Here is a 26973-nt window from a genome sequence, read left to right as displayed (position 1 = left end):
TTAACTCTTAAAAAGTCACACTCATGTACCGTAATGGAGAGTGTGATTTTTTTTTTCCCTTTCTTTTTGTGTCATTGTCCGCCATATGAGATTCACCACAATTTTCCCTGGTTTGATTTTCTTTCTCTTTCTTAAATCTTAAGATTTTTTTCCCCCCACTTAGGCCTCATATCACTAATCTGGCACATGAAGAATTTATTTTGATAATCATTCAAGGAAGTTACTTTACCTAATCATGTTGGAAATTCATCATTTCATGCATTGTATGCATTTGTGCATCGTTTATGTTAAAGTTGAGATTAGCATAAATAAAAAGCCCCCTGCTCTGGAAAGTCCTGATCTAGGATGCCAACAGAGGACCAGGGCAGAGTGAGGCCACATTTATTTTGTGTTACAAGTATAAACTTCCCTGCATTGCACCCCATGTAAAGTCTGTGCTGTGAAATGGCATTTCATAGTGGGGGGAAGGTCAAAATATAGTAGGTATTATAAGAATTTGATGTAACTTTAAGCTACTAAAACCTTTCCTTTTGGGGAACATACCACAGTTACAGCCTAAAATGGCAATATGTACAGATGGTCCCTGGACTTGTGGTCAGCACAAGTTCATCCCTTGTTTCAGGCCCTGCTGCCCTTTGGTCTTGTGTGCAGGTCCTCCCTGTTTCACCATGGGTGATTTAAAGGGGTAGCATCACTGTGGCAGGCACCCATTTGGGTGCTCCAAGTCTGGGTCTCATGCTAGATGCAGAAATGGGTCCCATCTGACTAGATGGTGAAAAGTGCTCAAAAATACTGGTCGTTAATATTTTGCCGTGTGAGGAAACAGTCTTCTGGACAGAAGGTACCAGCTTTGGAACAGTTTGTAACCCAGAGAGGGATGACTGGCCAGGTCCCTGGGGGCGGGCTCAGTTTGCCTGCATCTCTGGCCAGCCAGACAGGTGACTGTGCTGCGGTCAGATCAGGGCTCTGGGGGGACCGTATTTGTGAGGACCCCCTCCTTTGCCTGGCCAGTCCCTTTCCCTAGGAAGCCTTGGACGGGACCAGACCCTCGAGTCCCACATGCACAGCTCAGATGGTCATGTGGAGTTCATATCCAGATCACGTGGCTCTGTTGAGTTACTGGCTGTTATTCCAGCCACATGTCCCCATGAGAGCAGGAGCCACATCCGCCTGGCTCTGTAGGGCTTTCCCGGCACAGGACTTTGGGTGGGTGAAAGGACAGTGAGGGCAGGGGCAGCAAGCAGTGTGTTTAGGCAGTAACGGTCCCCAGCTAATTAGAGCCCTGTCACAGAAAGGCTGCGGGCTTCTGTAGGGGTTAGTGTCGGAGAAAACTGGGTCTCCTAGAAGCAACAGGTGGTTCCAGCGGGCGTCAAGACTACTGCGTGGGCCAGTGGAGTGGGGGAGCTGGCCCTGAATCCGGAGTGCTGAATTTCGGTGGGGTGGCTGCAGACCCTGCCCTGCTGCCCCCTCTTCCTGGGCCAAGATCCGACCCTTCCCCCATCAGCCCCTTGCCCTCCTGGACCCGACCCCCTGGCTACAGCCCTTCTCCAGGGTGCAAGGAGGCCGAGTCCTCGTCCTTATCCCACTGCCTGGGAGGAAATGTAAGCTCTCAAGGCTCACTGTCCCTCAGGGACCTTGGTGATGGGGTTGCTCTCTAGAGGTCAGGCACAGGATGGGTTAAATACCTTTGAGAGGCACACCCCCCAACCTTACCTTTGTATAACATTGTTTCTCTGGGAAAATTCCTTTGTTCTAATTTACACAGAAATTGACAGAAGAACTTCCTCAAAGTCTAACCTCCCTGAAGAGGGAACTGCCTCCAGCTGCTTCTGAGGCTTGGTAGAACTAGATTGTTTCCTAAATAGGTAATTGATTTTCACCTCCAGGGAGTAGAAATTTAAAAATGAGTATTTTATTAAATGTCTAGCCTTTGTTCAAATACTAAACTTCCTGAAACCCTTACCCTCATAGTAGAATATCCAAATGCTTTTTTTTTTTTTAAAAAAAATTACTTTAAACTACTGGTAAATACCATTTAAAGACTTAATATTAAAATGTTGAGATTTTTAAGATTTGTGTTCATAGTTGATATGGACTATTATCTCGAACTTTAATGCCACAGGTATCTCACTGTCTACTATATATGGTCACCACTGACTGACATCTCTGTCAATTAAAATTCTTTATTTTTATTGGCCTCATTTCAGATGAACACCCAGCACCTCACGCCTGTGCGGACCTGCGCTAAAAGGCTGGAGGGCTGTTGCCTCCTAGCAACCCCGTATCACAAGTAAACCACGTAATAATCTTTTGAATGTGCCTTTGTCTTTGATTCAACAGCTCAGAGATATTAGAGACTTTCATTCTAGTGGGATAACATTTAGCCTTTTAGCAATAGACAGCTAAGGAATTTTAATTTTAATTTGTAGAAAAAGCACACACTTAAAATATGTCTCAAAGTGGTGGGGCTTTTTTATCGGGCCTGTTCTTCCGTTTAAAAATAGCAGTGCCAAATAGCAGTGCCCTCTCTGAATTACGTCTGGGGAGAATGGAGCCGGGTGGGTATCTTTGCTGCTTCCAAATGGTAGGCCAATTACTCGAATTTGAATTAGTCACGCTGCACCCATTTTTATCGCTCCTCGGGTACAGCTCTCGGCGTCTTGTTATGCACAGCGAGGTGTCACTGTACCTGGGTGTGCAGCCCAGATGTTTGAAGTTCGGAAGCAGAAACTAGTCCTCAGAATCTGTGTTGTATACAAAAGGGCCTCTATGTCCTGCTTCGTTATTTTTTTTTTTTCTTTGATTTTGCCTTTTCCTCTCATCCTTTTTACGCAAACAGAAAGGGTAGAATGGAAATAAAAACCCAGAGATAATAAAATAAATCATGGTGGCTTTAGGTGTTTGGGGAAACGTTGTTTTAATGTATCAGTTTTTATTATTCCTGAACAGCCAATTACCGAACCAAACTCCTTTACAGCTCCGGTCTGGCTCCTAAGGATCGAGTTAACTCTTTGAGTGCTTGCGTGGACTAGAATTGGAAATAAACGTGAAATATTGAGGTGGGGGGAGGGTTAAGGTAACCAAAAGGTGAGCGGTCAGAGAGCCCTTTTGAACCCTGATGCAAAAAGATCGAGGCTTCGGCTGTAGGGGACAATTATTTCAGAAAGCCTTAAATTGAGTTTGGAAGGTGTTTGGGCAATTCTGAACTCAGATGTTATCCAGAAGTGAGTTTCTCTTTCTCATGAGGTAAATATTCTGATGTTTTTCTGTTTCATCTGCTTAATGAGATCATGGGTGATTCTTTTTTTAATTAAGGAGAGTTTGGTTTGTTAGCATTTTAAATGTCATCCACTGGGCTGATATTTACAACCTGAGTTTGGGTTTTCTGTTCTCTTGTCCCACCCAAGGCCTTCAGCCTCTGGGCTGAGCATGATTCTGAAAACTGGGGATTTCAGTCATTTCAAAACTAGGAAACTAACAAAAGTGATTGCAATCTAGGTTATATAGTTGGTACCACAGTTCTGGTTCATTTTGATAATAGATAAGTGGTGGGAACCCAGTCAGCAAGGAAGTATCTCTTCATCTTTCTTTCCGGAAGCATGTCATCCAGCTAAAAAGATAGCGTCACCCCGTGACAGTTGATACCAGGCAGATGTGTTGGAGCCAGTGATGAAGGAGGAAGGTTTTTTTTCCTACCTGGGAGGGTGTAAGGTGCTACACAGAGCAGACAGGAGACAGGCTCATCCATCGATTGGTTTATTTATTTATTGCCTTTTTTTTTTTAATTGAAGTTTAGTCGGTTTACAGTGTGACCCATCCATTTAAATCTGTAACTGCTACAGCTGAGCTGCTGTCATTCACTATCAGGCCCACTGTGTAAAACGGAGGCATAATCGGTTTGAAAGATTTTCGGCCAGTATTATAACATATCCCTGCCTCAAAGCTTACAACAGCTTTTTAAAAAGCTTGTCACTAACCAAGGTTGGCATCCTCTGTGGTCCTAGCAGCAAGGTGTGCTGGGCCTTGAAATCCCTGCTCTGCCACTTGTGGCCTTGGGCAGCCCTGCCCACCTGTAAAATGGGTGATCGAGCCGACTTTGCATGATGAGTTTGAAGATTAGGATGCGTGAGTGGCAAGTTCATGGCACACCACTCCTCATGCTGCTTATTTAAAGGTAAACCCCACGTCTCATACTTTGGATGTTTTCAGATATCCATCCAGAGGCTTAACGAAGTTTCCTGTTCCATCAGGTTTAGCTGTCCCGGAGTCCGGGATCTGTAGATGTTACCTGAACACCTGTACCTAACGTTGGGAGCAGTTCCAGATTCTGCAGCCCACAGCTTTCAGGCATTTGACATTGAGTGATTGTACAGGTAGAGATACCACATTTCTGGTTTGTGTTACCTAAATCAAGCCCCTACCCATTTTTTGAACTAAAAGAGTCTAGTAGAGAAGCATGAATGGGAACTTGAACTTATCAGTAAGACAATGTCTTGGTCAGTTCAGGCTGCTGTAACAAATACCACAGGGTGGGTGGCTTGAAGAACAGACAATTATTTCTCACAGTTCCAGAGGCTGGGAAGTTCAAGATCTAAGGTGCTGGTGTATCCAGTTCCAGGTGAGGGCCCTCTTCCTGGTTTACAAATGACTGCCTTCTCCTGTGTTCTTGCATGGTGGAGAGAGACCTTTTTCCTCTCTTCTTTAAAGGGTACAGATCTCTCCTGACCTAATTGCCATCTCGCTCTCTGCCCAGGCCTCCCTTCTAATGGGGTGGGAGGGATAGCATTCAGTCCACAGCAACAACTAACAAAAGTTAATCGAAACTTTATCAGATACACATTACTATATATGAACTAGGTAAGCAACAAGGACCTACTGTATAGCACAGGGAACTATATTCAATTTCTTGTAATGAGCCGTAATGGCAAAGAAACTGAAAAAGTATAAAGGTTCGTATGTATGTAACTATAACTGAATCACTTTGCTGTACACCTGAAACTAACACTGTAAATCGACTACACTTCAATAAAAAATAAGAATTAAAAAAGAAAAAAAGAAAGTTTGTTGTTTGTTGTCCTTTAAACCTGCCAGGCTATTTCCTATGGTTACTAACACTTTTTTCCTTTTATATTTCTTGGCTGAAGGGCAGAGCAGTCTTAACAGTAGCCTTTCTCTGATGGGGATGGCTGACTCAAACACCGTCCCGAGACCGGGAGGGTGGGTACCTTTAAATAAGGGGACGGTCCACCGCGGACCAGCGCCCCCCTCAGAGGAGGGCAGCCCAGCCCCTGCCCCTCTGGACCCAGCCTGCCACTGGACCTCCTGCTTGGCTTTGTTTTTCAGGCTGGGGATCCGGATTGACATGTGAAATGCCAGGTAGAAAAGGTAGATAGTGGAGGTATTGTTGCTTGCCTTTTTAAATTACTACAAGCCAAGCAAAGTACCAGTGCAGACCGGACCTGTCTGCCTTGTAGCACCAGTTTGCCGTCCCTTCTCCATCTTGGTGTCTCATGCAAAGCGTGCTCAAGTGTTTGTCTGAATGGTCCAGTTCAAGCCTTTTCCTTACATGCGGATAATGTGTCTTATTTTACCGTAAACCATGATTCACAGTCTTCACTGTTTACACCAACTCTCATGAGTTTTTAAAGCATGCGGTTTTAGGGAAAACAAAAGCAGGTTCTGTTTGTACTCTGCCCAGCAAAGCCTTCCTTTGGTATTTAACTCGTGATTTTTTTTTAATAACTCGTGATTTTTAGCAGAATTGGTGCACCTTGCACTTTAAATTTTGTATGAGTTCAGGGTGGGGATGTTGTCATAAATTATTCTTGCACAACCAAAACGAAATTGTTAAAACTCCTAAACTAACTTCTCCACATCGGTGTGTTTGATTATGATTTAACTGTCCAATGGTGGGACTGAATAGTGAGATGATTAAATAACCTACCAGTGAGGGAGGGTGAAATACCTTGATTAGAATGCCCAGGTGACCACTTTCCTAAACGGAAAGTAAGCCCACGGAGGAAGTGCATTGCAAAATGCGACTACTTCTTGGAGCTGCAGTTTACAGAATCCTAGCTTTGAAATACTTGTCTTTTGAAGTACAGTTTGTTAAAGTGGGCACCCAGACCTTGCCGTAAGGTGATCCCTAGAAGAGGGGAAAGAAGCAATTGAGGAAAGTTCTTTTCAGCAAGGGCACTGTTGGCCATTCTCTCTAACAGGTTTCCATGTTATGCAAACACTCGCTCCCTAAGCACCATGGTGTAAGCAAATGTGAGTTCTCAGGTTACTGTGAACCTCTCCAACCTTTACACTTCCCTCCTTCTTTTCCTAAAGGTCACACCAAGCATGCATCTAGAGGAGGTTCAATCTTTCTCTCCTTTATTTTCAATAGGTGGAGTACATGTTGGTGTCTTTCGATCATGAAAACAAAAAAGTCCAATTGGTCCTGTCTGGAGAGGAGGTTCTTGAAACTCTGCAAGAAAAAGGGGAAAGGACAAACCCAAAGTAAGCTGATGCACTGAAGGCTTGTTTTAGAGTTTCTGAACTGGTAGAACCACTCAAATAGCATCTTTCTTCTAATGGACAGGAAGCAGGAGTGTGCAGCCGTTGAGAGCCCAGCCTCTGGTTCCCAGTTGCCTAGGTTCCAATCCTGCTTCCTCTACTTAACAGTTGGCTGACCTTAGGCAGGTTACTTAACTTCTCTGTGCTTCAGTTTCCAAATCTGTAAAGTCTGAGTAATAACAATGATACCTACCTCTTAGGGTGTTGACATTTTAAACACACAAGTAAGCACTTAGAAGGGTGAACTCAGTACAAAGCTCTTTACTATTTAAACATTAAAAAAAAAAAAAGAAAATGCCAGAGCGTTACCGAGATGAAACTGTGGTGCCAGATAAAACTTGCAGATGGGTTTTGTTTGGCTGGCAGAATGTTTTTTAAAAATACTTCTTTGAGTAGACAGAGGTGACGGGGGCATGCACTCCCAGGTTCGTTTTCCTGCTCACTAGACTTCGAGGGGGGCTGCATTTGAGTTTGGGGCCCAGCATCAAACTGAACGAGCCTGTAAGTCCCTGCCTCCTGTCCTGAAAAGTAGACTGGCGTGCTTGTCTTGGACAGTGAGTGCCCTGCGTGCACCCCAGTTATTTATAAATATTTTGAACCCCGTAGTACTTTTAACTCTTACATAGCTGAAGAGTTTTGGGAAATTAGCCTTTGGGAATTGTAACGGAGTTCTTGGCATCACTGATACCCAGTGGTTTCTGAATTTTTTGAAGCAACTTTTTAAGATCTAGAAATGGAGGAGACTGTGGCACAAGAATCAGATGGAACAAAACTTTTTCTCCCCTACAGCCACCCTACCCTTTGGAGACCAGAGTACGGGAGCTACATGATCGAAGGGACACCGGGCCAGCCGTACGGGGGGACCATGTCCTGAGTTCAACACCGTGGAGGACAACATGAGGAAGCGCCGCCAGGAGGCGACGTCTCTTCTGGGAGACAACCAGGCTGTCTGCACGATAACCTCATTTCCCAGGTTAGTTCCCGTGTCAGCGTGCCCGGCAGGTGATAAAGAGAGCAAATCACGACCCAGGCACTGGCCCTGATGACCGTCGAGCTTTGCGGACAGTTCACACTTTCCACGCTGCGTCCAGTAGAATCTATAACACCAGGGCTGCAGGCAGAGTCACCTGCCTGGCTCGGCCGGTGCTGGTGGCCGGGAGGACGTGTCTGGGCTGGATGAGAAGGACCCTGGGACTGATTAGCGACGTGACTGCGTCCCCAGGCCAGTGGACAGAGCGAGTGTCTGCCGAGCAGTCCTGACCCCGGAAAGAAGGAGATGGTCGTGTCTTCTCCTAGCTCGCTGTAACCACGGCTCCCTCCAGATAAGGTCGGGGGGGCCCTGATGCGGGGCTGGCGTCAGTGCTCCCAGGGTCTGTCCATACGTGTTAACTAAGAACCAGGGAGTCATTGGGTCAGGTTTGGATATTGTACTGGAAAGAAAATTTAGGATTTGTCATTAAACCTAGCCACGGCTAAAAGTTCATGAAAGTAACTATAATGTAACACGAACAGTGGAATTGCGTCCTTCGCTTAGAATGCGGTGGAGAAATCCTGTACAGTTACACGCAGGGCCCGTGCACAAGAATGCAGCTCCACCAAGTCGTCAATCTGCCTATCTGTGCTGGATCTCTGTCAGGTTGGGGTGAAGCACGCTGACCTCCCCAAAGTTCAGAGGTGCTTCGGCAGTTGGTGTCCATGGCCTGGAACACTTTGAACTATTCTCATACCTTCCTTTTTTCCCGACAAGTGTCAGTCATACCACTGGTCTGAGAAGGACACGTAAAGGGAATTTTTTTTTTTAAATCTCCATGGTCACTTCTGAATAGTGGAAACCTTATTTAAACAACTCATCCAACACTTAGAGAAGTATCTTTTTCTTTGTCTTAAGTTATTAAGGGAGGAGTGTTGAGCTAGGAATAAGTTTTATTCTAAAAATCTAATTTTTAAAAAGTCTAACCAAATCTTTTATGAGGGGAGGGCACTTTTTTGGACTTGTAAACAGAGCAGGAATAATAATTATTTAGTTGTGGAGGCCTCACCTTACATCCATAGTTAAATGATAAGGAAGTGATTTTCTTTCTGTAAACAGGCAGAACTGTAGCTTGGACCTGTAATCCAGGAAGCGGTTGTGTGTTTAAATTTAAATTAACCAGACTTACATAAAATGAGAGACTCAGTTCTTCAGGCTCACTGTCCTCATTCCAAGTGCTCAGTGCCCACCCATGGCTGGTGGCGGCCCTGTGGGTCCCGCGGGTGCAGACAGTGAGCATTTCCATCACTGCAGAGAGTCCGATGGACAGTGCCGGTCCAGGAGAGAGGCTGTGCTGTGGGCGGTGAGGGCCTGAGGCCCAAAGCCTGCTTCCTGCCCAACAGACACTGCCGCCTCTCTTCCTCCAGCCCGATTCTGGCTAGTGAAGACTCCCCCAGGTCTCAGTTCCTCACTCTCCTCAAGGGCTTTCCAAGGCAAAGCCTGCACGGAGCTGCAGGAGTTCTCAGGAGCCCTCCCCACAGCTGAGAACTGTTTTTCAGAAAAGACTGGATGGCAAATTGGATGGTTCACAAGGCAAATGTGGGCAGCCAACTTTATGAAAAGTGGGGTTGAAAATAAGGCCTGGGCTCATTAGTCTTGGCCCTCCAGCCAGAAGTTTCCCACCACAGATCTAAGCCCTGACAAGAGCCTTTCTTGTTTTGTTTCCTCTGGTTTCTGTTAGTCTGGGTCTCCCCCACGGCACACATAGCGGTGACCTTAAATTTCTTAACTCGGGGGAGCCGGTGACGTCACTGCCGGTAATGGGGAATTTGAGCTTTAGAGACTGAGCTTGTGTCTGTGTTGGAATTAAAGCTCTTCTGGGGTGAAGTGAGGTAAGCAAGCTGGGTTTCAGACTCCAGAGGGAGGTCTGGGGGCGGATGGGGACACCTGCGGACAGCCCGCCTGATCTGGAGGGTCCATGGGGTGACCTGCGGAGGCAACAAGCAGGAGGCCCCTCCAGATCCGAAGCAGGCTTATTAGGAGGTGGTGGGGTGCAGGGATCAGCAGGTGAGCCGAGAGCTGGGAAGGACAGCCAGCCGCCTCTGAAGCTGCGGTGGGGAACCACCGGGGTGGCCAGGCCAGAGCATGCGTCCTGCAGACCCTGAGGGGCCCAGGCGCTGATGAAGTTGCTACAGGGCTGCAGTCGCAAGAGAAGAGCTTGTGAGCAAAGACAGAGCACAGTGGGGTGGTTGCTGCGGGCACAGTGTTTGTAGAATACCTGCGCACTAGACTCTCTGCAAAGGGCAGCGTCACACAGGCAGTGTTCAGCAGCAGCGAGACAGAACTAATCCCCGGAGACAGATTCTATCTATTTAGTTCTTCAATTTGTTGTAGATTAGGCTGCCCTGGGTTCACGCTGCCCGAGTTCAGGCCCCGCCCGGTCGAAGGAGGAGCTTCCAAGTCCCTCTTCTTTCCCGACGAAGCAATCAACAAGCACCCACGCTTCAGGTGAGTGTGTTTGTGCTGAAAGGCGAGGGACCAGACCCCTGCACCCCAGCCCCAGCCCCAGCCCGCAGCTCCTGGGTTCCGGCTCCTTCTGTAACTAAGCCGGCAGACCCGCGGCTGCGCCTGCGCACACCCTCAGCACCCCCAAGGCTGCTGGGTCGGTGCCGCCTCTATCCGGGCTGGATCTGCCCATTTTCCAAGTCATCCTGAAGTTGTTAACTCAGCCACAGGATGTTTCCAGCCCTGATTCTCTGCACACACCTGTTTGGGGAAGCTCTCCCGTCGTTACTTTTACCCTCTCCCCTGTGCATGTTACCACCAGCACCTGTGTTCTGCTGTCGCACTCCGTGTGCCCCTACAGTGGGGTTGACACGGACAATACCCGTTACGTGACTGGGGCTCCGCCTTCTGCTCTGTTAACTTCCAGGTCTGCTAGTCTGTAGTTTGAAGTCTCGGGCCCACACCCGTCTGATTTCAGCTCTGCACCTCTGAGTCTCACCCATCATGCTGAACCCGGGCTCCCGACCTAGAGTTAGGGACCTTGTGACTTCATTCCTCTCACAGGTCTGCACACCTGCTATTTGCAGTCTCCCGGGGGAGAGAAGGATAGGTTAACACAGGCCCCAACATCAAATGTTACAGTGTGCCTGGGGAACACAGAGACACTCAGCTGCTGGTAACACCAGAGACTGTCCTTGGAGGAAGGAGGGTGCTTCTCACTGAGGGAGTCAAGGCCAGCCTCGCTGACAGCAGCCCTGTCGGGTGGAACGTAACATGAGCCACAAACATCATTTTAATAATAATTTAAATAATAATAATTTAGTAGCCACATTTAAAAAGGTAAAAAGGTGAACTTATAGCATTTTATTTAACCCTATGTGTTCAAAATATTATTTTTAACTTGTAATCAGTATTTTTAAATTATTAATATGAAGTTTTACTCTATTTCTGTACCCGGTCTTCATGGTCTGCTGTGTGTGCACCCTCACAGCACGCTTTAGTTAGGACCGGCCACATTTCAAGTGCTCAGTCACCCCCGTGTGCCTGGTGGCTTCTGGATCAGACGCTGTGGTCTGCAGGATAAGTATTAAGGCTGCAGACCGAGTGGAGGGAGTGATGAGGTACTGGTCCAGAGATGCCTGGGTAAGTGTTAGAAACACGATGATACCAGACCCTGGCAGATCTTGAACACATGAACTTGGTTTTGGTGAGTTCCACGGACTCGGAAATCAGGGCTTGGGCAGGGGAGGGAATGACGTTCTCAAGCAAGAGCCAGAGGACATGGTACCCATGCGAAGCCTTCTTTGAAGGAATTCCCTCAGTCTCTTGGTCTGTGTGCATTTTCTGTAGGGTTGTCTTAGAGGATGAGTTTGATGGAGGATTTCAGTCCATGTACTTGAATATTATCAAATTCTTTTGCACGGTGGTTCTTAGGTGATGCACTTACCACGTCTGTTGTCTGTTTCAGCACCCTAACAAGGAACATCCGGCACAGGAGGGGAGAGAAAGTCGTCATCAATGTCCCGAGTGAGTCTGCCGAGGTGGTGGGTGGGAGGGCCCCCCGCCCCCCCCATCATTGTTCATCCTTGACTCTCACCTGCTTCCGGCTCTTTTCTTTTTTTTTTAATAACACAGTATTTAAGGACAAGAACACGCCGTCTCCGTTTATAGAGACGTTTCCCGAGGATGACGAGGCAGCGAAGGCGGCTAAGCCGGACCACATTTACATGGATGCCATGGGCTTCGGGATGGGCAATTGCTGTCTCCAGGTACCGTTTCCCACATGCAGGGAGGGAGGCGCCCTCACCCATTCCTACTGATGGGCTTCCTTCCTTGTGTGCGTGTTGCCTTTTAAAAAGCCACCTTTTAACCAGATTGGAATGACAATAGTACATCTTTCTGAAAACCAATGAAGTCATGTTAATAAATTCATTGGAAGTTACCTCTTGACAGACTTTACAGTTCAGAGCTACCAAGATGTGGTTGTTGATTAACTTAAAATGTGAGCTATTCTGGGGCCAGTCTCTGTTTTCCACGGGCCTGATTTTTGCTGCCATCTAGTGATGGTCCAGCTTTGAGATTGTAAATATCCCTCTGATCTTATTTCTGAAATGAACCCCAACGGATGCACTTTGTGATCCAAGGGGGAGATTGCCTGGACTTTTAAATTTTTATTTTCCTGCAAGGCATCTAGTGGTGCCAGAAGAATAAACATTGAGCAGCCCCTGGCTATGTTTCACAGGAAGCAGAATAAGAATAGCCTTTCTCTTAATTCCTTGGTTAAAACTTTCCCTGGATCTGATCAGATTCCTGGCGACGCGGCAGTGGTTGTGGCCCGGCTCACGAGCCTGTGTTCGAGTGTTGTTTCTTGTCAGGCATTTGGGCAACTCCCAAATGGGCGTGGTTTTCTCATCAGTTGAAAGAAGTGTTTATACGAAGGCCCCTTCCAGGTCTGACTCTGAGCTAGTATTTCATTGTTTTAATGTTTCACTTATTTAAGATCATGTTAGGACAGAAGAAGGAGTCGCACCAAGTTAAAAGTTTCAAATTGAAGATTTCAAATTTTAAATAAGAAGGCCTCCTGTTATTTATCCAGGGAGAGGTTCTATCCAGTTCTGATGACTTGTCTGATGAGAAACGGTGTCCTTGGGGGCCTAGAGGCGCAGAGCCGGCCCCACGCGAGGGCCCCACCCCAGCCTTTAGTCCGTGTTCTCCCCTCGGCTGAGGGACCCAGCGACCCCCGCGTTCCAACAGCTGCAGCCCAGACACACACCTTCTTGCTCGTATGTCTCAGATGCGTTTACTCTTACAACTATGTATAATCAGAAGTGAACACCAGAGTCAGATTTGTCCATGCTAAGCGTGTTTAAATAACCATGGCCAAGGATAACATTTTTTCCTGCTCTTCCTGACTTACATAGGTGGTGGAACACATGTCTTCCAAACAAACTTAGGCCAGTAAATTTCCTTACAGATGGTCACACTTCATAAAAAAAGGGACCTTTTGACTTTTAACTGCATATCTGCTTTCCTATCTTAATTACAAATATTTCTAAAGGGAACCGTTCAGCTCTGGAACTCACAGCACATGGCTTTAAAATTGTATCAGTGCTGTTGGAGTACTGATTGCCTTTTTCCCTTGGTTTAATATTAAACCACCAGAGTGTTTTGCCACAGACAGGACAGTTGCCTCATTCCAAGGGAATGTTCTTTCCCTTGAAACAGGGTATTTATACAAGTAAATATGTCCAAGTGGTAGGTAGTTAACATTGTTACTGCCCGTAGATACAGGTCTCCATCCAAGTGAAGTTTTGTTGTGGGCTGAAGATTTTCTTTTTCTTAGTAGCATGTCCAGCACCCCACTTTCAATACTCTTCTTAAAAATTATTAGTAGAGAGCATGTAAATGTATGGGAAATGAGACAAATTCCACAATTAGCCACAGAAGTTTCTGCTTTCTCTCTTAAATGGAACACTAGAAACTGCTTATTACAATAAAGCAGCAAAAAAGGCTTCAAAGGATTTTTTTTTACGGTTAATGAGAGACTTCTGTACAGAACAAAACACATTTTAACCATATTCTCAAATTCCTGACTCTTCTGGGGGACTTCTCAGGAACCATTTAGTCAGCTCATGCATGTCGTGAAAGGTTTTCCCCCCTGAGAAAGTCCTGTGGTTTCAACACTGGGCTCTAGACAGATCTTAGGTATTCAGGTTTTCTAACATCTATTTTTCATATTTTGTTTTTTCTCCCCTCATCAATTTCCTAGTGACATTGCTTCTCCTCTTCATGTGGTACTTTAGGAGGTTACCAGAAGCCAAAATCATTCATATATTCGTATCTCTTTAAGGTATTGAGAACTCTTTTCCTTACCCCACAGAAGCCATTACTGCAGTGATGTCCTGTTTGCTTTGGCAAGAGCTGTGTCAGGCCTGGGGTAGGGAAACTAGTTACTCAGTATGTTTAGAATAACTGAGTCCTATCACTGTTGTAACTCAACTATGGAATTTCTCTAGGGTTGGCTTTTTCAGGATCTGCCTGTGAATTGTCAAGTATATGCTAGTCCATCTAAGAGAAGCCAATCAGGAAACTGAAAAGAAAAAATCATGCTTAGCACAGTATCTTCTTAAAATTAAAAATAACAGACACTCTAGAATACTTAAGAGGAATGCAAAACAAAGGACCTAAATAAATGAAGAAGAGATGTGTATTCAAAAGCATTCAGTGGTCAAAACCCTTGGGGGAACTTTTACGTATTTTTAATTTCAGTCTATAAATGTTTGGACTGTAGGGTCAGTTTTTTCAAGTAACTCACCATTGTACACCAATCAAACTTGTCTCCGCTCCTGGGTTCTCCTCTTGAGAGCTCTTTCCTTCAGGACACTCTGTTCACTTAATAAATGTCAAGTACCAAGTGGGCGTCAGGCCCTGTCCTGCACACTGGGGACAGAGCCACAAGGCAGAGCCGTCCTGGGGCTCACATTTTAGGGCGGGGGTCCCGGCAGGTAAGTATGTTAATACTTTGCCTCCCGTCTCTGTCGCACAAGCTGCTTCTGAAGTCCCACCTCTTTGTAGACACCACCCTTGTTTTGGTTATCGGTGACCTAATGGCCAGTCCTTCTCAGTCTCTGTTTTAACCTTTGCCACTCTTGCTCCTTAATGTCAGTGACACAGCCCTTCTCCATGTTCAGTTAATTTGTAACGGCTGGCTAACTATCATCAAGTTTTAATTAACATGTAGCCCTGACTTCATAATTCACACAGGAACGACAGGAAAGTTAAGGGCACTAAGTTGTCTGAACAGTTGTTGTCTGTCGTCAGTCACCAGGCAGACATGAAACGCCCCCCAAATCCAGCAGGTAGACCAGCGAGTCTCCCGCAGGAGCACTCGCTGTCTAAACAAAAGTCAGAGCAGAATGGAAAAGGCAGAGCTGAAACGTGGCTAAAACTGCAGGACCTGACAGGTTGGGGTTGGAACAGTGAACATTCTCTCCGCTTCTACTTCAAGTATTAAGCACTTTGCTTACTTCCTGCGCCAACACTGAATTCAGACTGTCGTGGTCAAATTAACAGGACGTGAGAACTGTCCCCGGTCTGCAGTTATCACACATGTGCCAACACTAGCCACAATCTGTATTCCTTGTCCTTCCACTGCCCTGCACCCCACAGAGGGCAGGATTTTTTTTTTTTTTTTTTTTTTTGTCTTTTGGTTTCTTTGAGTAATTGTTCTTAGAGGATTTGCATGAATCAATTATGTGATCTTTTTCTCTGCCCAGCTCTTAAATGTCCTATCTACCCCTCTTGTCTGGGCTTCCTGGGCGATCTGCCCCAGGTACATCACCTGGGTCTGCTCCCCAGCTGTTCCTCCAGTTCACATTTTCCCTCCTGGCACCAGCCCCGGAGACCAAGCCACTTACAGGGCTGTTGTCCTGTTCCTTGCTGCTTCCCGTCTGTCCTAGGAACGTCCAGGCCAAAACCCAAGTCCCTCCTCGCTGTCTGTGTTCCCTGGTCACCAGGCCTGCTTTGGCTCTGGTGTGCCCCATCCCACCTGCCCTCCTCAGTCTCCTCCTGGACGGCCCCTTCCAAGCTCTTCCCAGCTGTGCTCCCGGTGAACTTTGAAGCCCATCGCTCGCATCTCCAAATCCCCCTTGCACCAGAATTTACACAGCCCTCAGCTAACCACCGTGGATGGGAAGCTAGAGAGGGAGGTAACCCAGTAGGAGAGGAAATGCCAGGCTGAACCTCACCATTAATCTAGGTCTTATTTTTCTTTCCTGACTTCTTAATCTTATTTAACGTAGGAACACGGTTATTCATATTAGATGTGAACCTGATGAAATCCGTCTTCTAGCAGAATTCATCCGAGCCAGCTTTTACACCAAAACTCCCGTGTTCAGGGTTGTCATCAATACCCCGACCCCCTCCCTCCTCCGGCTGCCTTCCTTCAGACTTGACTCCTCAGGGAGGATGGTAATGACTTTGTGTTGTGGTTGAGTAACTTGCGATTCTTAAACAGGTAACGTTCCAAGCCTGCAGCATATCTGAGGCCCGCTACCTGTATGATCAGTTGGCCACTATCTGCCCAATTGTTGTAAGTAGAAATTACATCTAATCTTAAATACTCCTTTATATATAGTAAAGACTGCATGTGCAAAATTTGCTGACTGTGTGCTATTTAAGTCCAGTTAAAACTTTATTTAGAACTGAACTAACAAAAGTAACGTGCAGATTTACAACTAATGGGTAAGAGTCTAAACTGTAGAGTTTAGTGTTGCCAAGCAGTAGGGTGTTTGTGTGCAAAGTGTCAAGTTCGAGCTTAGCCGTTTTCCCTCTCCCATCCCCCGAGCCCTCACGTGATAGTTTGAGAGGAGGATTTAAATGCATCAGATGCAGGGATTTGAGTCACTTCTGGTGTATTTCACAAGGAGAAGGCAGGCAGAGACAGCTGCAGCGGAACTCTGTAAGGGTGCATAAACCGGTTCTTGACCAGGGGTAACTGCATGGAGCTTTTTTCAGCATGTGAGTGACACTTTGAACTTGCAGGTGCTGACTTCTGTTTGTTTTTAGATGGCTTTGAGCGCTGCGTCTCCTTTTTACCGAGGCTATGTGTCAGACATTGATTGTCGCTGGGGAGTGATTTCTGCGTCTGTAGATGATAGAACTCGGGAGGAGAGAGGACTGGAGGTGGGAATAACTTTCCTTAATAGCCTTTTAAACTCCAACAGGTAAAATGGGGTTATGGTAACGACTCGCAGTTTTGAAGTCTCCCCTAAAATTTTTACCTTGAGTGGGTTTGTCACACGTGGGAAAAAATTTACAGGTTATCAACCTGTCTTTGGCTTCACAGTATGTGTTTGGGGTGAGAATGTGGGAAACGTGGTTGGTTGGGTCTTGGGGGGGAGGACAGTTAATTTCCATCATCTGTTAAAACCTGTATCTGTTTCACCACCTAAAGTCGGTAGTACAGGGTGACTGTATTTTGGAAGTCAGCGCTGATGGCTGGTTTTACCAGAAGGCTTTTTGGCGCTACGTGAGTGCTTTGTATATGATGCTTTCTGCTGTGGAAAGTGTAATGTGTTGTCCAAGATCCTTTTGCCCCTTATAAAAGGTTAGGTTTGCCTAATAAGGGTAGGTTTGTGCCTTTTGTTTGCATGTTGAACTGTGACCCCACATCTCTCCGACCACGAGTGCGCATCAGAGCCACCTACAGAGAGCTTTAGCAGTAGACACCCAGGCCCGTCCGAGACCCAGGAAGTACGTCCAGAACTGGGACCTCGACATAGGTGTTAGTAGACGAGCCCTCACGGGTGATTCTGAGGATCTCAACCAGGGCTGCACCACTGCTGCTCTGGTCTTTATGTAATCGTTCATCAATTGTTGAACGTGCTTTCTAAGTAGAAAGAAACATTAAAGGAGAAATCACTTCAGTAGCTTTGTTTTTCATTATAGGTTTATATTTTTGTTCTTAACATTGGCATTTTCCTAGCTTAATAAGAATGAAGGTGGTCTGCTTTAAAATATATATATTTAAATCATAACAGACCAGACTAAACTGCCTCCAGATTTTTTTTTAATAATTTACTTTTCAGGGTTAACTAGCTTTTTTGCAGGATCTCGTGTTTAAGTTGGAAAGGTTTATGTAGTTATATGTAAAATGTATAACATTTCAATATACTTATTTGGGGCATTAGTTTACTTCTAGGTAGTTTTATACGGCACTCATTTTTTTTTTTTCTTCACATATTAGCCGCTGAAGAACAATAGCTATAGGATTAGTAAATCCCGGTACGACTCCATCGACAGTTACTTGTCCGAGTGCGGGGAGAAGTACAATGACCTCGACCTGACCATAGACAGGGAGATCTACGGCCATCTGCTGCAGGAAGGTGGGCCTCCGCTCCGTTCTTCTAGATTGGTTGCAAGCCTTTAGTTTTGCTTGACTCCTGGTCTGGTTTCTATTTTTAATTATAAAGTCTCTCAGCTTTTCTAATGAGGCTGCTTGTTCCCAACGTTTCACATTACAAATACTTGTGAGACCTTCTTGACTTCTAGCGAAAGGAGCTTACTTCGGGGGTCTGTTCCCGGGGCCACGTCAGTGTCCCCACAGGCACGGTGGAGGGAGCAAGTAAAACTCCGACACCACCCCCCCCAGGGTCCGCAGGATAAAGTCTCGGGCAACGCAAGAACGCTGCACAAACCGGCCACCTCCTGAGCTTCTAGACCCCGTCCGCAGGCTTCCTGAGCTGTCCCAGGGTCTCGGGCATGGAAGCAAACAGTGACTTTTGTTTGCAGGCATCGATCACCTCCTGGCCCAGCACGTGGCTCACCTCTTCATCAGAGACCCGCTGACTCTGTTTGAGGAGAAAATACACCTGGACGATGCCAACGAGTCTGACCATTTCGAGGTACCTGCTCTGTTTTGAGTGCATCTCACATCGCTCACCAGGGTGGGGGCGTCTTCTGGGCCTGTGCGGAGTCTGTGAGAGTAGGGCCTCCTGTGACTTTTGTGACCCAGTGCAGCAGGGAATGAAGACAGATTTTAAGTCCATGAAAGTACCCTTCTTTTAGGATTCTTACTCTCCGGTTCTGAATTCTTTGTTAATATCAATATTTCCTCTTGTTTCCTCAAACATGCTGCCCGAAAAAGTAACACGACCCCTTCTTTCAGGGCTGCTGACGTGTCTCCTAACTTATGTGCCACACTCACTGTTTTGTTTTCCTAGCAGCTCACACTCTGAGAAAATCTTAAATGGTGCCTTTTTGTATTTGTAAATTGACGAGCTTTTGGTGCAGACAGTAAAATGTCTGCTTTACGTATTCAATATCAAATCATCTTAATATCTTCCTGAACATGCAGGAAATTGGCTTCATTCTCAGCTTTTGATTACAGAATATTCAGTCCACAAATTGGCAGACGATGAGATTTAAGCCTCCTCCCCCAAACTCCGACATTGGATGGAGAGTGGAATTCCGGCCTATGGAGGTACGAGGCCGTCGGCGGGAGCCAGCTCAGATGTCCATTCCCAGCCGCCCGCCCCCCTCCACCTGCCCTGTCACAGGCTTAGCTTAACCGAAGGCAGCACAGATCAGCCCGGCTGCTCAGGAGGGCTGCTTCCTGAGAAGCCGTTGTAGGCAGAGGGCTTCTGGGGCCAGGTCGGGTGGGAGATGCCGGGAGTGAGGGGACCCGAGGGGGCGCGTCGGGCAGGAGTGCGTCTGCACGGCTGGTCCATGACGTCCCCCGGCTCCTCGTCCAGGTGCAGTTGACAGACTTCGAGAACTCTGCATACGTGGTGTTTGTGGTGCTGCTTACCAGGGTGATCCTGTCCTACAAACTGGACTTCCTCATTCCCCTGTCGAAGGTAAGGACGAGTTCCAGCATAGGGTGGGTGGGGTGGGTATCTGGAGATGACCATCGGCTGCTCACTGCTATACAGGATTTGTTTCACATTCGACCGCACTTAGAATTGTTCACCCTTTAGAGTGAAATGTTCATCCTTCCACCAACATTTTCTTTCCCCTTTTAAACCTAAGCTTATGCTATAGATTTTGGTAGTTTTTGTGGAGACTCCTGGAAAACAAGTAGCCCCCTTACTCAGCCCATTTGAAAGACCTTTAGGGTTGCATTTGAATAACTGCTCATTTCTAGAGGCGTTTGATTCAAGAGGATGGCTGGAGGGAGTCCCGCAAATGGACTTCGTCCTTTCTAATCCCGTCCCGGACACGGTGTTAGACTTGGGATGGAGGGACCTGTAACTGCTGTAGTGAAGGCACAGGGAACCTCGGAGGAACCCAGGTGGAGGTGGCCCTGCCGCCATCGGAAAAGCAAATCCGAGTCAATCAGCCCCAGCCCAGCAGAGACCAACAAGGAGCTTTCTGGAAGCAGTTTCCTGGCAGAGCCGTGGAACAGTTCCAGGCCGCGGGGCAGCAAAGCTTGTGGGCTGCGGGGCAGTAGCCAAGTAGGTAGAGGTCTGTAGTTCCTGGGCCGTGGGCTCTCTTGGCACAGAGAGTGGCTGGGCCAGGCTGCCGGGTAGGGTGAGGGTCTGCTGAGGTTTTTGGGCAGAGGAGAGAGAGCAGCACAGTCTCAGCGAGGATGGAGGGAAGGATAAAACTGCCCCCCAGGTGCCTCACTGCCTCCTCCCTGCACCTGTGCCCCCCGCCCCTGCACACCCGGAGGGACCACACCTGCCCGCCACCACCAGGCCCCAGGTGACCTGCAGGATTCTGTGGGCCCGGGCTAGCCCTGTGGTGCCCCCGCTGGGAGATCAGCCCGGGTAAGGTGGACCATTTAAGCGTCCAGTCCAAGCCTTTGCTTATGACTAAATACGGGTGACCCTCGGAAATGAGGGGGTTAGGGGTTCCGACCCGACCCAACCCTCATGCAGTCAAAAAACCGCATATAACTGATAGTTGGCCCTCCCTACACAGGATCCTCCACATCCCGGAATTCAGCCCACAGCAGATCATGTAATACTGTAGTACTGAGTACCGGAAAACATCCACGTGCATTGTAAGTGGATCCACATTGTTCAGGGGTCAGCCGTGGATGTCTGAAAGTCAGTAGAAAACTGAAAACTTTTAATAGCCTTAAAGAGAAGGGCCATGAGCCTGTGGAGTATGTTATCCTCAGTGAACCACAGTTAATTAAGAAACTCGAAAGAATTTTGAAAGAAATTCTCATTAGTGCCCTTGAAGAAATTCTAGAGAAGGGTCACAGCTAAAGTAAACAAGGAAAAGAGGAGTTCCCAGAAATGAAGGACATGGTAGCCACACTTTTAAAACTGCACACTCACCAGTAGGCAGGTGTTGTTGAAGGTCAGAGTCAGCGATTTAGGGAACTAAACTGAGATTCACCCCAGCAAGATGGCAAAGAAATGGATATTACAGGAAAAGCATGAGAGAACTTCTCTGGAAGGTGCATCATTTGTATAATTATTTAGAAGAAGAGAATGATCTGTATAAAAGAGATACAACAAGGAAAATAAATAATAGAATTTTCCCTAAGTCAAAGAATTCACTACGGAGAAGACAGGAATCTTTAAAGAAGAAACCAAACCTAAGGATTTCTGAATCTCAAAGAGAAGATCAACCATCCAGACAGGAGAAGAAATTAACTTTCTCCTAAGAAGGGGGGAAGAAATCGACTGATACCATTTCTCATCTGAAACATTAAATGCTAAAAGAGACGGAGCAGTGTCTATACAGAATCCTGAAGGGTAAGGAATTAGGACTGTGGGCTTCTCTGCAGCCAGCCAAACTAGTCTAAATTCCAAGTGATTCTAACATGACAGATGAAATTAGGGCTGAAAGGAAGCCAGGAATCTTATCTAATGCAGGAGGACAGTGGAAGGAGGTGGACGGTAGATTTCATGCTTGACGTCTAGAGAGAGAATTTCACAAAAGTAAGAAAAGCTACTAATAGTATAGAAATAGGACTTGTTCACTTCTCATCTCCTAGCTAAAGGGGGTGGGCAAAGAACCAAGAAAACTTACCAGTGTCCCAAAAGTGGTTCTGGGGCTACGGCCGTGCTGAGACAGTAAAGCCCAGAGAACATGCAGTGGTTAAATAAAATGAAAAGAAACCTGAGCAGACTAAATTCTTCTCTTCCAAAGCTAAAACAGATGGTATAAAAAAGTAATGGAGTGGGATCTGTTTGCATGAGATTATACCTAAAACAAGGGAAAGAGCTACATAATGACCTTTTAAAAAGACAGAAGGTAGCAAGAAAGAAAGTAACAACAGGCAAAATGTGAGGAAGTCTTCAGTGAGATACAGAAAGCAATTTTGTATCCTCTTTCAAGATAACATTAAGCTGTGGTTCTTATTTATTTATTTGTTTGTTTTACCATAAAGTATAGTTAACATTTCTCAGACAGGTGAGAATGTAAAGACACTGTAGTATGGTGGGTAACATATGGGTTTGGGGTGGGCACTAAATTCATAAATCACTTGCACTACTTACCAGCTTTTTAACCAGAGTGAGTTACCCTCCGTGCAGCTCAGTTTGCAGGTAAAACAGGGAGACACGGGGCTATTTGTTCCAAGGCCAGGTGGGATTCGTGGAGGTGAAGCACTTAGCAAAGTCCCTTGCCTGTGTTACTCCGTGACTGACAGGTCATGACGCTCAGAGAATGAGAAGGGCCACAGGAGAGTTAAGTGACATGGTTAATAAGCGTGGTTGTGTCACCTGTATCAGAGATCTCATACCACAGCACACCTTTTTTAAATGCCCTGAGGAAGAATAACAAATTAATCAAGGAAGATTTTTACTTCTCAAAAGTAGACACCATACAGGGTACATCCCCCACCAAAATGCAACAACAGTTAACCACTGGAAATTTTAAATCGTTTTTCTAACAGCTTTTAGTTTTTCTGATAGGTTTTAGATTAAGTCCAAACTAGGATTACAGATTATATAGAATTATAGATTGTATAGGGAAATGATGCCGGCAAAGCTAGTTTCCAAGGGAAAATCGTAGCTTTAAATGCTTTAGCAGAAAGATTAGAAATAAACCTAAGCAGCTAAGTTAAGAATCTAAAGAACAGAAAAGGAATTCATAAAAGCAGAAATCAAAACAAAACCATTGACTTTAATGAATTTTTGTCAAGACTAAGAAAAATGCAAATACTATTAGAAATGAAACCAGCTGTTCCTAGCCATGATAAAATTTTAGACTATTGAGTAAGTTTCTAGAAGTATCTAGATACGAGCTTTGGATTAATATGTCTTTAAAGAACAACAGCGGGGGAGGGTATATAGCTCAGTGGTAGAGCGCGCTCTTAGCATGCACGAGGTCCAGGGTTCAATCCCCAGTGCCTCCATTGAAAAAATAAGTAACCGACTTACCACCCCCCCCCCCCCCCCAGTTTTGAAACAACAGGAGTTAATGAGTATGAGGGGCGAAGCTAAGTAACTGAAGACTTTGTACTGTCCACCCCACTTCCACATGACCCTCCAACTCGTTTCTGTCTGTGGAGCTTCCCCAAAGATTTCCTGATAGAAATAAGGGGCTGTTTCCATGGGAACCAGCCCCCACCCTCCCAACACCATACGTTCGTCCCCGGCCATCCCGAAGGCGCCTCGGAGTGTGGACAGCCTGGGGAGCGTACGTTTTCTCTTTGATGTTTAAGGTGACCTTCTCTTAGAATTCCCCCTTTGTTACTAAAAAAGCATACCCCGGTCTGTGGCAGAGGCCCCTGCTCCACATTGAACTGAAGTGAGAAGCCTGGCCTTGGCTCCCGCAGCCCTGGAGGGGAGGTCGGCTTCGCCAGGCGCAAGTCCCCGGCCTCCCGCGCGGCTGGGACGTGCTGACGCGGCCGCGCCTGCCCTTCCCCCGTAGGTGGACGAGAACATGAAAGTGGCACAGAAGCGAGACGCCGTCCTGCGGGGCAGGTTTTATTTCAGAAAAGACATCTGCAAAGGTACTGCGCTCTCTTGCATTTCTGGGGGCACCCGGGCCCGCGGCAGCCGCTCACGCCCTCTGCGCCCCTCCGGCAGGTGGCAGCGCTGTGGTGGACGGCTGCGGCAAGGCGGCGGGCGCGGAGCCTGCGGCCGAGGAGTACGCGCTCATGACCATCGACACCATCATCAACGGCAAGGTAGGGCCGCGCCCCGCCCCCCATCCCCGCTCCTGCGCCAGGCACCCCCCTTGCCCCGCACAGCTGCACCCTCGGGCGCCCCATCCCGCACCCACGCCCTCCCCACCCTCCCTACCGCTGCACCCCTGGGCTCAAGACCCAGCCAACCTCATAGCCTGCTTCCCATAGGAAGGCGTGTTCCCTGGGCTGATCCCCATCCTGAACTCTTACCTGGAGAACATGGAGGTGGATGTGGACACCAGATGCAGTATTCTCAACTACCTGAAGCTGATCAAGAAGAGAGCGTCCGGTATGGCGTCTTTTGCTTTTCTTTATTTTTAAAACATCTCTTAATACAGGCAGAACCTCACAGTCTCACAACATTGGGTCTTTAAAGTAGTCTTTTACAGTGTGCGGTTCCCACACTGTAACATCCCGTTAGCTGGATCCACCTTACATCCTTGACAGTCACAGCTGAATTAGCAGTGCTTTTGTTCTTACTGGTTCATGACATAGCGTTGCATCTTCTAGCCGATGGCATCTTAGGCAATGAAGTCCAGTCTCTCAATTGCCTGTTTGTCATCAGTGCCCAGTTGTGTGTGGGGGACGTCACCATGGGCTCTCTTTACAGCGAGTCTCAGTCAGGCTGCAGGGTAACTAAGCCACGTGGCTAGGACGCCGGGCCCCGCGGCCCAGCTCCAGGCACCTGCTTCGTTGTTGGCTTGGAGGAAATCACAGTGGCGGTGCCGCACACGTGCCTGGCACGGGGAGCTGTCAGCTGTGACCGAGGGGAGAGTCGTGATGGTGATGGCATCTGGGTTTCACTCGAGGCTTTGTAAAATTCTTTGGAGTCACCCAGGATCTACACCTCAGATGCTGTACCTGCTGGTTTCTCCGTGCATATACCCTCCGCCTCTTTGATCAGAGATGGCTCTGGGCACACGGGACCCTCCTGTCCTGAGGCAGGCTCATGGTGCCAGCACAGCCAGTCTGAACCTTCAGCTGCATGTTGGCTCCTGTTCCTTAAGAGCTGGCAGTGTCACTGGGTGGGTGGCATCTAACAGGTACCATGGCAGTGGGAGGTGTGTGTTCTAGCTGCCTGCCCGCAGCACTGAAGGGGGGGAACTCTCCCAGCATTCCAGGACATTTGTTCCCAGCCCCTGCCAGGCAGCGACACCAAGACACCAGGTTGATTTTTCTTCAGGGTGGTGTTATGTTGGCCACGAAATGTCACCTTATTAAAGGAAAAAAAAAAACACTGTACTATTAAGTTGTTACATTTTTTTCAGGAGAATTAATGACAGTTGCCAGGTGGATGAGGGAGTTCATCGCAAAGCATCCTGACTACAAGCAAGACAGTGTCATCACTGACAAAATAAACTATAGCCTTCTTTTAAAGTGTAACCAAATTGCAAACGAATTATGTGAATGCCCAGAGTTACTTGGACCAGCATTTAGGAAAGTAAAATATAGTGGAAGTAAAACCGACCCTTCCAACTAGACGTCCCGCGGCAGGGAAAGTGCGTCACCGTGTCCCTGCTCGCGGGGCTGGTGTGAACATCGGCTCGGAGTGCAGCGCTGACCTGGGCCGCTCGCCAGAAATGGGTCTAGAAGCTTCCTTCAGCTAGGCAAACCTAGAGTTTATACAGTGTACATGTACAGAGTAAAGTATTTTTATGATTAACAATGTATTTTAATAACACTGTATCTAAAGTCATCGTGAACGGCTTGTACATTTCTCACTTCTTACTCTGGAATGCCTACTGTGTAAGCAGTTTTGTAAATGTCATGTACTGGTAATTAATTGTACTATACTTGCATTCCAGAGTTTAAAATGTTTACTGTACATTTGGGGTTTGTTTTTGTTAGGTTGTTTGTTTTTTTTAAAGACTTTACCTGGGACCTGATTCACTGAAACCTGTCACTTCGCTTTAAAACCAGTTTGAATCCTGTTCATTTTCTTTGAGTCGTTTCCTTTGGCGTACACGTTAAATCACTACGGAGTCCACTCAAGTGTTTCAAGGGAAATCTTGGATTTCGGGCACCTTCCCTGTGATAATAGCTAACCACTCGGTAACCCTGTCCCTCAAGCCTTCACCACTAAACAGAACCCATTGAGCTGACAGTCCTGCTTTGTTTAAATTTGCTGCTTTGGGCATTAAGTCAGAAGACAACTCTGTAGGAAGAAAGACTGAGTTCACTAGTGATTATGGGAGGCAATACTATTTTTTTTGTGTGTGAAAAAAGGAGAATCGTTTTTCATCTTGTACATACCAAGAGGAATGTCCAGAATGACACCAGCTCTTCTGTCGTGGCCCCTGCATACAAATTTTCAAATCAAATGCGGTTGCTAAAGTTTTCGTTACTTTAGCTCTCATTTCCAGTGGCACGTGACATTCTTCCAAAAGCCATTCATCCTAGATTTGACCTGGGGGATATTCTACATACTCCTTACCTTCTCTGTAAAACTCATCAAGAAATCATGATCTGCACTAAATTTTGTGAATCAGGGCCCTAAATGTTTAATTGTAAATAACTTAAGTTTCACACAATTGTTAGAGCTTTTTGTTGAAGTTTTTCTTTCCAATTAAAGAAAAGTCTTAACTGCTTATGAAATAACTATGTATAGTAGATTATACAAACTTTATAGACATAAATATTTAAACTAATGCTAATTTTAGGAAATTGCAATAAAGCTGCAGCTAAGCCTGTTAATGTATAAATACTAGGATTTGTGCTAAATTTCATACATGCATTTTGGAAGATAAACGAATGCCTGTTTTCCATTCGCAATTTGCTTGTGTAAATTCAGGTTGTAAAAAGGGAGTGAAATGTTTGTGGTATGAGGAAATAAAAGAATGGAATTAGCATTGTGAAAACTCTCGAATGTGTGAATTCTACAACTAAACAGAGGGCGGTGGGGTTTGTTTTTTTTAATTAGCCCAGATGATAACAGATGCCTCATCTCCAGCCCTCCGCTCCTGTGGTGGGGGGGCGGGGCGGGGGGAAGGACCACTGGAAGTGAATGTTTCTTTTACTCTAAACTGTCACCGCCCTGAGTCAGTGGTCACACGGTGAATCACCAGGTACTGGGGTGCTGTGTGCACACCAGTGTCATGGCACTTAGACTGAATCAGCAGGTTCTGCCGAGAGCCGTTTCCAGCCCCTGTTGTTGGGTCAACATCCCTGTCCTGCCCCCATCCCCAGTTCATCTGGTCCATCCCCTTCTGTCAGAACTCATCTGATTCGTCCACTTTATCTGAACGATCCTAGGGCAGTGCTTAGCGTACACATGTCTTATAAAGTGCCTGTCCTGGCTCAGGGGGCCTGGGGTAGGGGACCCTCATTTCTGCATTTCTAA

The 26973-nt window shown here is 46.7% G+C and overlaps 1 protein-coding gene across 1 annotated transcript in view; it reads left to right on the top strand.

Annotated features, from left to right (window-relative positions):
* GCLC (glutamate-cysteine ligase catalytic subunit) overlaps window positions 1-26491 on the top strand; it is a 41468-nt gene extending 14977 nt beyond the window's left edge. The window contains 16 exon segments of the mRNA XM_032463279.1: window positions 6392-6504; window positions 7351-7432; window positions 7434-7534; window positions 9926-10039; window positions 11505-11563; window positions 11672-11805; window positions 16053-16127; window positions 16604-16720; window positions 17784-17922; window positions 18329-18441; window positions 18927-19019; window positions 19291-19395; window positions 23375-23456; window positions 23533-23633; window positions 23802-23922; window positions 24902-26491. Of these exon segments, the coding sequence (XP_032319170.1) occupies window positions 6392-6504; window positions 7351-7432; window positions 7434-7534; window positions 9926-10039; window positions 11505-11563; window positions 11672-11805; window positions 16053-16127; window positions 16604-16720; window positions 17784-17922; window positions 18329-18441; window positions 18927-19019; window positions 19291-19395; window positions 23375-23456; window positions 23533-23633; window positions 23802-23922; window positions 24902-25113 (1761 nt within the window). The 3' untranslated portion in view covers window positions 25114-26491.
* Window positions 26492-26973: the final 482 nt, after the last annotated feature.

The sequence above is a fragment of the Camelus ferus genome, chromosome 20 (assembly GCF_009834535.1).
Source record: "Camelus ferus isolate YT-003-E chromosome 20, BCGSAC_Cfer_1.0, whole genome shotgun sequence".
NCBI classification, from domain to species: Eukaryota; Metazoa; Chordata; class Mammalia; order Artiodactyla; family Camelidae; genus Camelus; species Camelus ferus.
The sequence above is the reverse complement of the archived record's forward strand: the minus strand, read 5'-3'. Positions and strand labels throughout refer to the sequence as shown.